At 41.6% G+C, this 12,161-nt stretch overlaps 1 protein-coding gene across 4 annotated transcripts in view; it reads right to left on the bottom strand.

Moving 5' to 3' along the window:
* Positions 1–12,161, bottom strand: part of SOBP (sine oculis binding protein homolog) — a 120,935-nt gene that overhangs the window by 51,126 nt on the left and 57,648 nt on the right. For 3 of the 4 annotated variants that reach the window (XM_009676929.2, XM_068937960.1, XM_009676933.2), the window contains one exon: positions 4,103–4,198. The exons of the other annotated variant lie outside the window; for it this stretch is intronic. In XM_009676929.2, coding sequence (XP_009675224.1) covers positions 4,103–4,198 — 96 coding nt within the window. The remainder of the gene's footprint in view (positions 1–4,102; positions 4,199–12,161) is intronic. 4 annotated transcript variants of the gene reach the window in all.

The raw sequence follows: 12,161 nt of genomic DNA, 5'->3' as shown, positions 1-12,161 counted from the left end.
CTCCATAAACAAATGATCTGGAAAGCAACCTGGCGTTTAATTTCCTTAACCCATCAAACTCCCCTTTGCTCATACAGCAGCATGCCAATCTGAAACCTTGACTCAATATTCTGGGCAACTTGAGGGGGGAGGACAAATTGTTGGTTTTTCTTTCATACTTTTGTTAAAAGGCATCCAAGCATGGTTCTTCCTACCCTGACTAACCTGGGTAGGTGCCAGATGGATTTTCCCTTTCTCTAGGCAATGGCTCAGGAATTTCAGCTGGCTAGAGCAGGGGCTGTGGGCTTTTCACTGGCCTTTTCATTCTAGCCTACCCTTTTTTCACTAGTTAATCCCATCTCTCTCCCCACATCCACTATTACTTGGACTGCACTGTTCCTTTACAATCAATCAGCTTCCAGAGGACTAAATTCTGCCTTTTCCTTATGGAAACAAAGAGATGTGCCTAAAAGAAAAGCTTCCAGCCTCATGGAATAAGAAATTAAAATCCTGAGGCAGGGCCCATGGTAGTAGAGCGCTCGGCTGGCCAAGCCACCTCAGTGGCCTGGCTCTTTAAAAAGAAATTTGTATTATGTAGTTCCCAATATTTATCACGGGCAGCTAACCTTAAAAAAACATGATTCTCAGAACGACTGAAAAGTTCACAAGGAAAATTTTATATCCTCATTGACTAAAAGCTTTCTTAACCACTCTGCTTTCTGTGCTCTACAACAAATGGCATGACACAGAACATATTTCAATTTAAAGTGGGAAATGAATACCCTAACCTAATCTCATAACTGCAGAAAGGCTTTCTGTATCAACCAGAGTCTTTAATTGTCATTGCTTTTCTTAATGCAAAGAACCACCATAAGCACTCACAGATTTATTTTGCCTAAATTTTAAGACTCTTTCTTATTATTATTTCCTTTGAAGCGTCCTTAAAAAAAAAAAAAAACTTAACTGAGTTGTACCTCACTAACCAGAACATCTCCTCTTCTGAGGAATAAGCAATGAAGAAAGCGCACAATTTGTAATAGTACAGGTTACTAGGCTTCCAAATCTCTCCAAGTACTTAGGAGTTAAAGCTTTCAGTGAGCGCCCGTGACCTCGGTTATTAACATTCAGCCCGTGTACCGCTGCTCTGGTGGGAGAGCACTTGCATGCAGACCCATCAGTGCCCGAGCCCTTAGATCCCGCCTGGCAGCACCCTCAGAGCACAAGCATTTCCCCAACAGAAGAGGTTGCGCTTGCTGGAACAGACCATACTGGAAAATGGCAGCTGAACCCTAAAGCTAAGAAAGCACTTCTGAGCCTCAGCTTCCAATTTCATCTGACAAGCTATTATAGAGCTGACTCGAAACTGCACTAAGAAAACTCCAAGGATTTCCTGATTCTCAAAAGAATAAACAAGTTTCGGTTTCTCTTTCATTTAAAAATCTTAACGTTTCACTCCTTTTTAGAAAGCAAGAAACCAACATCTGCCTTGCACTGTTAGTGTCTGGGCAAGTTTTTTCCACTGGGAAAAAAAAAATTCAGGAAGCTGCAGTCCCCACTCTTCTCTTTCATATTTTTCTTCCCTCTCCCTTCCCAAGAAGACAATTGCTGGCACAAATAAAAAATACCGATTAGCATTTACGATAAAGATGCTGTCTTACTAGCCATTTCCTGTGAAATTCACTTTACTCTCAAGCACATTTCAATACAGCTTTGTTTCTGAAAATGTGAAAATGTAGAAGGAAAACCAGCACCTATCTGTGAAACATGTAGCATCTTAGACAAATAATAACACTAGTTCCCCCATCAACCAAGGCCTAGTCCCAGCACAGTATTTTCACAGAAAGTTACTAAAATACGTCGTTAAAAATAGCAGAGGTATACATTCATAATTTGTCTACTCTTTTCAAACACAAATTAAGTACAGACTACATCTCTGCCAATTTTGTTTCCAATAGCATAGGAAAAATAAAACTATGACAAATTACTTTTATTACTTCCTTAAATAAGAACTGAAACTTGTCCAAAAAAGCACATGAAAGACTAACTCGGACGACTTGAGCTTTTGCCAGGTACAGAAGTGATAAAATAAAGCAGGAACTTAAATGCATATTGGGTAGAAGAATAATTAACTGGGCATTAAAAGATTGCTTGATTTTAACAGTACAAAGGGAGTTAATTGGTCCATTGATTTCTTGTACTTCAAATAAAGCAAATTTCCAATTGAAACAATACCTTACTTATTTTATGTACATGTCATTGTGTTGTCTCAAGACTCTAGTCCTGAACTCCTCCAAAGCTCAGAAGTCCTACTGACCTCAGGGGATCTTGGGTGTGTTGTGATGGTTTATCAGACCTGATCTGACCAGTGGTACAGTAATTGGGCATGGCCCTGAAGAAAGAGCTTCTCTTATTTGGCACAATAATTATGACTACACAGGGGAATCACTTTATCTGTTCGCTTAGTTTCTTCCCCTCAGGACTTAACCCTGCTGCCCCCGAAATCAACAGAAACTTTGCAAGTGATTTAAGAGGAAGCAAGATCAATTCTTAAGGCTGAAGTCGCTTTTTGTTTGGCAGAATTACACTGGGGATGAATCAACCCTTCTGAGTGACATGAGTAGCTCTACATGCCCTGAAAGCATTATAATCACCTACCCGGAGGGTTGGCTCCCTAAAGGGAATCAATACTTGGGTGATGGCTGAGCCTGTGGGCCCAGCTGTACTGTAGTGTGGCCAAAATGCTCTACATCCTGGCTAGTCCTAGGAGCTGGAAGTGCCCCCCTGGCTCCGCATTGCTGCAGTTAAAGATAGTCTCAGACTGGCCCTAAGTTATGCAGGGAACATGGATGTGACAAAAAGCCAGCTGCATTTCTTACTTCCCCTGCCCTATGCTAAGCATATCCCAATCGGACTGCAGAGTCTGGGCTTCTCTTTTAAAAAAACGCCTGTCATGGCACGAATCTCAGGGGCCGGTTTCCGCACTCGCTGACATCCGTTCAGCAGCGTGACTTCACTGGATGTGGCGCTGGGGAGACCATGAGCGCGGCCCTGGGTCTTCTATGGGGGTGGCAGGCACAGTTTTTAATGCAGAGGAAACGCAGCTTGTTCCACCGCCACCGCCCCCCTCTTATATATTTATAATTAGAAAAAAGTGTTGTAAGTTGTTTCGAAATATAACTGAGTGTTCCAATTCTCCACAAATATTTCCATTTAGCCAAATGATACTTTTTACTTAAATGTGGCCAAGAAGAAAAGCAAATGTGAGGGAGAGATCTACCAATTCATCTGAAACTCCATTTTCCAAAGAAATGTGTGAATCTCTTTTAAATACATTACAATTCATTCTCTGTTTACTTTAGGCAAACAGAAAAATTCATCGTGGAGCACTCATTTTCGCAAGCTAATCAAGAACATTAGGTCCCAGCAGATTCATTTAATAGAAATATAATAGGCATTCCTGCTTGCTTTTAATCTTGCCTAGCTGCAAATGCTAAAATGAACAGCAAATTAACCCTGCCTTGGAACAGAGATCCTTTCACAGCTGATATCATCTCTCTTACGGCTTGTAAACATTCCAGGCTCCCTGTCAGTGCTTTCCTGGCTTTCGCTCTTTCCCCACAGAAGAGAAGAGGAAAAAGCGCCTCTCTGCAGCGAGCTCGAAAGTAGAGGAATAGCTGAATTCTAAAGGGAGTACTGCGTGTCCGCTCTGCTCTGTCTCCTAGCAGAACAAAATACAGCAACGCTGCCCGAAAACAATGTAAAGCTACAGTGTGGACGGGAGAGCGATTTTTGTCTTTTAGGGCACTTTTGAGGCGGGTGGGGGCTTTTCGCGCTATACCAGCCACTCCCTAAATGGCTTTTTCTGATTTACTGTACAAGACAAGATAGTAAGACAAGGCCATTCATGTTCTATAATCAAATATAAAAGGTTTTCAAACAATTTGAGATCTTAAATTGTTCACTGATACCAGAACTAGCATTAGAACTCTAAACAGGAAAAAAAAAAAAACTATAATATTTCATAATTATGTCATAATGAACAAAAGCCTTTCAAAAAAAAAAAAAACGGTTTTCACTGTGCTAAAGTAACAATCTAGACTTGTTGTAAGTATGTTATTCTTACAAGTAGTTCGCAGTTATTCTTGAAGGCAAGTCTTGGAGTTTCCTTAGCATAGTGCTGCTGGGGAAAATTTTCAGCATGTCCATCTTCATCTCTAGCCTGAAGGGAAATATAATGGCCTATTTAGGGACTTACAAATAATGGAAGGAAAAAAATAGCTAAAAGCATAACAGCTCAGATCATTAAAACAGACGGGAATCCCAAAATACAACATTATTAAAAAGTTTGCTTAAATACGCAGTACACCTTTTAGATATGAGAACTTGGGATGCTGTTTTCTTACATAGCTTAGGTTGAACATGCAAATTAATTGCAGTGTAATAATTAGAACAACAAGAGACAAAACCAAAATGAAATATTTGAGCTGGAAACTGAGTACTTCAGGGTTTCAATTTACTTCATTGCATTTTTCAGGATTACATTACATACGTACTCTTTTAAACTTTTTGACATGCTTAAGCAATCCCTAGATAACGTACTTGTATTTTCATTTTAACAGCAAGGCCAAAAAAAATAAATACGTTTTCATACTCATAATGTACATGTAATATTACTATAGATAAACGGATTTCCCCTCCATGTTTAAGTGAAGATTTGAAAGGAGCAATCATCTAGCAAGAACAATGACTCTTCAATCAAATGCGGTAAAAATATTTAATTACGAAGATGCATTAAAAGTTACTGGTTATTTGGAACTACGCTGTTAATTAAGAAAACTGAAGTTTAAATGGAGACATTAACAGAGCCCATTAGCCATACTGCTTGCATATAACATTTTCCTTCTAATCTCCAACATTTCCTGGTTTAGACTTAAAGCAAAAGGGAAAAGTAGGTGAAAGGAGGAGTGTCAGCAACACACTCATTACACTGTTCATTTGGGTGACACTTGCACTCTGTTCCGCTCTGTCTCATCTGATCCCTGACTGTTCACTCTCTCCCTCGCTCAGCCTCCCGAAATTCACAGCTGAGCTGTCTCCCTCACATATGGCTTGCATATAATTATGCACATTCCATTTTACACTGCATTAAAATGATGAGATCCTGGCTCCCGGCCAACATATTTAAATAAGCCCCAATGAAGCAGAGGAGAGGAAGGGGGGGAAGGCGGGGGGGGGGGAAGGCGGGGGGGAGACGGGGAAGCGACACAGCCAGGGGCAGGTAGTCCCGATTCCTGCCTCTTCAGCTCAAGCGCACGTCCGCTGCGGAGGGAAGCGCTGAGGGCTGCCTGTTGTGGTGCACGGGTGGCGCGGGGCTGCGGCCATGCACACACATCTCTGCAGCTATGACAGCGCTTACATATTGTTCCTCCTTAATGTAGTGCGAACTGTCTATTTTCATGTGTCACACTCCCAGCTCGGCAACTTTTTTAGCGTTGGCATTTATGAAAGATATTTACACCTTGTACGCTCTACGACTTGTTGTTTGTCTTCAAATAAGCTTCTGCCTCTCCTTGCAGAGCAAGGGTGGGAAAGGGGAACAGCAGGTTAACAGTGCTGGTGATCTTTAGGAAAACCCAAAGCACTTAGTTATACCTCATCTGAAGCCCACTGACTCAACTGGGCTTTTGACTTGGGCCCCTGCCTGTCCGCCAGGTGGAGTTAACAAACTTCACCTGACAGAGATAATCACAGCTTTTAAAAGTGCAAAGCTTTCCTGAAAGTACATTTCAAATAACACCTACAACTCATTACTATTACGAGAAGCAGGAAGTAGTTTATTATGTACATTTCATGGCAGCTTATATATATTTTTTCTTTTACTGCCCTCAATAGCTGCAGGGTGGAAAATGTTTAAAATTTTCCCTTCAAACCACAAAGAAGGGGCAGGGCATTCCAGAACACCTGAAATTACTTTTAGATTGACTACAGTTTTAATTTGCTGTACTCCTGTAATTATTAGTTCGAAATTGAAACCTCTGTCACACAATAAATGTACCCATCATGCTGCATGGAATGTAAAGTTTGTCTGGATTTTGATCGTGTTTCGTAACCTCCTGTGTCTCTTTTGTCCTCTCGTCTCCTTTCCGCTCCCCAAGTGAAGGAAGAAGGCCAACTCACAAAAGTTCTTCCAAGTTATCTGGAACTCAGCTGGGGGATGAGAGCCTTAAAAACGCCTTGCACAAATAGAAATGGACCTGTCAGCGCGGTATCGCACGTAACAACGGGGCGCTGACGGACTGAATCGGCAGCCTTCCCCTCAGTGTTCTGCTCTAGCAAAAACGGTCACGAAAAAAGAAGAAATACTTTGGCACAGCCAAGTGACAGAGACCAAACGAGATACTGCATAGGATACAGGTATTACATTGGGCTCTGAATGCTCACGGTGCCACCAAACTCACGAAACTGTACCTTGGCGCTGCTGTAGCTCTTGTGCGCATTAGGGCTTGCGCATTCCAGCCTGCCAGTGACCCTTGTTGCATTATCTCAGTGCATACGCACACCTTATAAAATGAAATGGATAGCAGGGTGTTCGTAGTGCACGTGTCAAAAAAGAGAGACACCAGCCCCACTGACCCTGACCCACTTACCAAAACTGCCAGTTAAACAAAGGTTATTTGCCCCTGCTGACAGCACTGCGTTCATATCCTACTTATTCCAACCTTGTTTTATTTAACTTTGGATATCACCAACAATTCCTTGAGGAAAAAGATCCATGGATACCTAGTCTCAAAGACTATTTAGCTGCATATTGCTATCATTTACTCAGGCAATAAAAGTATGCCTAGCTTAGCTAGCTAGTTTTCTTTGTAAAAAATACCTACTCTCAGCAGACAGGGCTACCTCCCTGGTTGCATGAATTCACTACTACCATCTTTCCATTGTAAAGAATTTGCAGAAGGAAAAGTTCAACACTGTTATAAGTGTATTTTAAAAGTGTTTATCTCAGAGTTTATCTTGTCACTTTAACATTGTTATGCCTGTCACTGACTCCCTCTCCATCAGTGCTGCACACCAGTGAGCAGTCACCTCAACAGCCAGGCTGGCAAAACTGCAGGAGCAAGTCCATTTTACTGTTATTCATAGAGCCATACAGCACCCACACAGGTCGGCAGCGTCTGTGACCAAACTCTCACTCCTCTCCCCAGCATCTCTACCTCATTCGCAGCATGTTGGCGCTGAAACAGGCCTGACTGCCATGGGATGTAGTTCACATGCTATTGTTTAAAGGGAAGCAGCTGAAAAAACAAAACCAAACCTGTGATCTCCCTGATTTTGTAAACGTCTTTAAACTGCTAAAATTGTTATAGAAACACTCTCATCAAAAAATGTATGTCCAAAGTGTTATACGTAATTGAGTGCATAAATGCAATATAAGGCATGACTTCTCTCATAGCATATTTTGTTCCAGAACAGAAAAGGCTTCAGCTCCTAATCTGAGGCCTGGGACCATGGTGAGTACTGTTAACTTTATCAGCACAAAACTGCTGCAACTGTACTGTGGCGCTGCCTCTCCCGGGATTTACTGAAGCTCCTAATTCAATAGCCTGTCGTGGCAGGCAGCCTCCTCCCTGTCAGCTGCATCAGCCCTGACAGGGAAAGCTGGCTACCCCCTGGCCACGATATGCCATGCTGGACAGCCAGCAAAAACCACGGCACTCGCACCGCCCCAGGTACCTTTGGCAGAAGAAAGCACGTTACCCAAACGGCATTGCTGGCAGTGAAGATCTATCAAGGAAACTTCAGTCAACTTGGTGCAGCGAGCTTGACTGGGAGGTCAGCATGATGATGGGTTACATGAGAAATCATGGCCTTTAATTACAGGTTAGATATCAGGAAACCCTTCCTAATGATAGGTACAGCAAAGCACCAGAATAGATTGCCTAAGGAGGCTGTCAGAGCTCCGTCACTGGAGTTTTTTAAGAGCCAGTTAGGCAAACATCTGTCAGGAATGACAGGCACGGAGCCGTTCCTGACTTGAGGAAGTGGGATGGATAAGACAGCTTTTCCTTTCACAGGTCCCTTCCCGCTCTGTTTTCTGCCACGCGGCTTTGAAGGAAAATGGCAGAAGGGTTAAAAAAAAAACAAAAAAAAAGGGAATAGGGATCCGAACGGACCTCTCTGAAAATAGCACAGCTTTTGATGTTCAGAGATATGTGTACTCATTAATAAGTGCATCATGACAACTACCTTTGGCTACACAAACTGTGCTATCTGTTCTTAAGTCAACCAGCCTACGTTTGTGAAAGATGCCAATAGTCTGGAAACAGACTATCTATTAAGTTGAGACTTCTTTTTTTAACAAGAAGGAGGAAGGACAATCTACAGTAGGATTTCCTCCTCTCCAAAACACTTAAATTTCTGCATGGATATTTGTTTCTCCTTATTCTCAAAGAAAAAATCATCTTGATCCAGATAGATTTCTTAGCTTCAGCGTAAGTCTTTCTATGCATTCAGTCTTAGTCTTGGGAGAGGAAATCTGTGCTTACATTTTAATATTAAGGGCAGAATCTTATGATAGTATAAGTCACAAGGCAGACAGAACAGAATAATTTATTAAAATTGAACTTGTGAATGCAAACCTTTCACTAAAATGGGACAATGCTTTTGCAATGAAATCCTATCATTTGGTCTATAGAAGTTTAGTGCCATTTAACTAATAATACCTAACATCTAATCTCTAAGGACAATAGCCAACTGAGCGATACAAAGTGACAGAATATTAGCCTGCTTACTCAGGATAAAATTGCCACCTCATTTCCATAAATGTCCTTTAAAAAAAAAGAAACATCTGACACTCACCCCCAGACATATTAAAGACACGCATTAGTTGAATGCTTCTAGTAGGACAAAAAACTGTGAAAAGTTGAACGATGTTGCTAGAGGAGTGCAGATAACTACTATGCTTCAAAACTCCTGTCCCACTGAGATGCACAGAGGAAGTTCACATCACTCTTAATACTATTGTCTTTGGAGGTTGGCTACAGATGCGAGCAGAAAGCCCTGCTTCCGTTTTCACCACAAAGGTTATCTCTTCTGCCAGAAGGGCATGGGATTCCTATGTGCTCGCCCCTCCTCCCTCCCTCCCCCCACCTCTAATGCCTTTTCGAAGCAGAATTCAGTGAAATTTGAAGGAAATTCTCAGGGAGACCCTAATCCTTGAAATTCTAGTTCCTGTGGATTTCTGTTGTCCCAGATAATCAATTATCACGGTCTCTACATTCACTGCACCAGCAACAGTAAAAATAGTACTAAACTTCCATCTGTTGAGTATACTCTTTCCAGAAATATTAATGTACTAACTCTGGCCTGAACTGGGGTTTTGCTAGAGCCTGAAGCCAGGGTAGCGTGTTGTTGCTCCATGCTGAGAGCAGAGCAGGGGCCAGGGAGTACAATCCAGAGAAGGCTTCTCTGTTTCAGGAACCATGCAGTTAAGGAGCAAGTCCTTGAGTCAGGGTAAGTCTTCGCTCAGGGAAAGCTTCCACTAAAATGTTATGGGAGGTTTGCTCTTCACAAGGACTTTAGGACTTTCCTGAATCACAGAATGATGGAATAAAGAGTATTTATTAATTTATTGCCTTTTTCAGCTGCACTCTATCTACTAATCTCCGTAGGTATAATTTTCTGCCACTCCAAGACTCTAACGTCTTTTCAAACTTTTCAAAAAAGTCTTAAAAAAGGACTTCAAAAAAGGACTTAAAATCACATTGATTGTTGATCATATTGTTATTACCTGCATCACACTAAATTCTAGGTTAACTATTTTGCCTGTTCTGCCGTGACCACCGCAGCTTCGAAGTGAATACTCTACTCAAAGTTTCTCAGCTTGGGGTCTCTATGCCGCTAGTGGTTCCCTGAACACTTGGTGGTGGTCTGTGGAGAGCTTGCAGGTCACATGGTACTAACTTCCCTTGTTTCCAGCTGCTAAAATGCATTTAAAGACTGCTAAAAATACATTAAATACTTTCCTAATGTTATTTTTCCATGTAAGCAACTGCTGTAGTCACCACAGGAATGTTATTCGATCGCCAAGGGGAGGGGAAGTGGTCCATAAGACAATCTGTCTACTAGAGGTGATCTACAAAGTTAAAAAGAAATTGGGAACATGCCCTCTTATAACTTCTTTATTAAGTATCCCGAAAAAAAACAGAAGGACTTTTGCTGACTTCTTCTATTCCTCTCTCTTCTCTCCCCACACACGGCACCCCAATGTACACATGAACATGCATGCAAACACGCATATGCACGTCCACACTCATTATTTAATAAGTCAAGAATTCAGATCTTCTCTACCCTGGAAGAATTCACCAGCAAAGAGTGAACAAGTGAAATAACACCAATGGACAAGCACAACTTTGGAACTGTGGTGCAGGCTTTTTCCCAGTTCCTAACGAAGGGGTGCGCCACTGAAGCCAGGTTTGCGCACGTTGTTGCTCCCTGCTCCTGACCAGTTGCTCCTGATGCCTGCATGTTACAGTATGGACTCCACAGCTGTGGAGTCCCTTTCAGAGACAGTGAAGCTAGACAGTCACTGTGAAGGAGCAAAGATGTCCTTGCAAAGATGCAGTCCCTAAATAGCGCCTGAGGTTCAATTCCTTGCAGGCATCCTTGGCAAGACAACGGACCCCTTAGCTGGTATATCTTTTGCAAAGATCTGTTCATGCTTTGTGTCCATTTGATGTACTAGCATATGTCCATTATAACAGTGATGGGTCCAAATCCAAACTCTAACCTCTGTTCCAATTTTAGTCCACGTTTCATTTCTACAACTGTCAACGCAAATACAAAATTTGAACACAAAAACACTAATGGCAGACTGGATTTAGAAAGCACCTGAAGTCCACATATTGAGGAAACACTTTGGTGTGGGAATGACTTGGGGAGCCAGAGGTCTGCCTTGTGTGATTAAAATCAGAGAAAATGTATCATTCAGAATATCCTGAAATCTCTCCACTGTGCTAACATAAGAAATACTCTCTGACTTTAAAAATAAATGGAGTTACCAGGTCAAATCTGCTATTCTAACCCAATTCAACCCACACCTCCTCATTGTCCTTTTCCAAACAGGTGTAAAAACTCCTGGGAAACAGGCATTTTTGCTGAGAAAAGCTGCCCCAGAAAAATGTATTATGACAAAGAAGGAGAAGGTGCCAATCTGCAGAATGATAGGGCAGTGTTTCTGAAATTATCTTTGTCAAAACAACTGAAGAATGCCACGTTCGTTTTCTTGCATAACTGAAGCACACCAAAAACACCCCTACAAACGTGCCTGAAAATCTGATAAACAGTTATTTATGGATCTTTTCTTTTTTGAATAATGGTTTTCTTCCAAGAGCTAGGGCTCAAAATGGTAGGGCTCTAGGTATTACATTTTTCAGTCAGAATTTCACGGTATACAACTATCCACAGTTTATATTTAAAACGCAAGCTGCAAACTCTGTTATAATGTAAGTAATATTATAACGGAATCAAAAGGAAATACTAATACCAGTACCACCCTAGCGCCTGCTAAAGTCATAACTTTCATCCTACTATGTTTAAAGTCTGTCAAGACTTTCACCAAGGGAAAAAAAAGGATTCAGCTTCCTGGATTCGATATACTTTTTTCTCCCCCTCATCCATTTTTTTCATATACTATATAGAAGAATACTTATATTCTGTTGGGCATCTCATTCTGGGCAAAATCAGGATTTCCTTTTTATACAGTTTTCAACACTGGATATTTATAACCCCTTCCACCACACGCGTAAAATATTTTGCAAAAATTGATGATCACTTTCAGTTTCACAATACATCTATAAAGAGCTACGGAAAAAAATATTCTCTGAAAAATAGGGCTGTCTACTGCCCTGGACCTCTATTCCATCTCTATAGGAAGGAGAATGGAAGGACTGAGGTGTTAAATGCCTTGGGTCCGCATGCAAGCGAAGGCAGCCCAGCCTCAGTCCCAGGCCTCCTTACAGCCAGGCAGCTGCTTAAGCACAGAACTGCCTTACGCTCTTAAATGAAAACTGTCCATTAAACTTCATTTTCCTTTTACATTCCAGACTTATGCACCTTTTTCCTTCCTCTATTGGATAATAACCAGGCAGTTTCTGCAGCTTTACTGGCTTCCATGGGATTGT

This window comes from Struthio camelus, chromosome 3, assembly GCF_040807025.1.
Source record: "Struthio camelus isolate bStrCam1 chromosome 3, bStrCam1.hap1, whole genome shotgun sequence".
NCBI classification, from domain to species: domain Eukaryota; kingdom Metazoa; phylum Chordata; class Aves; order Struthioniformes; family Struthionidae; genus Struthio; species Struthio camelus.
This window is presented reverse-complemented; position numbering and strand designations above follow the sequence as displayed.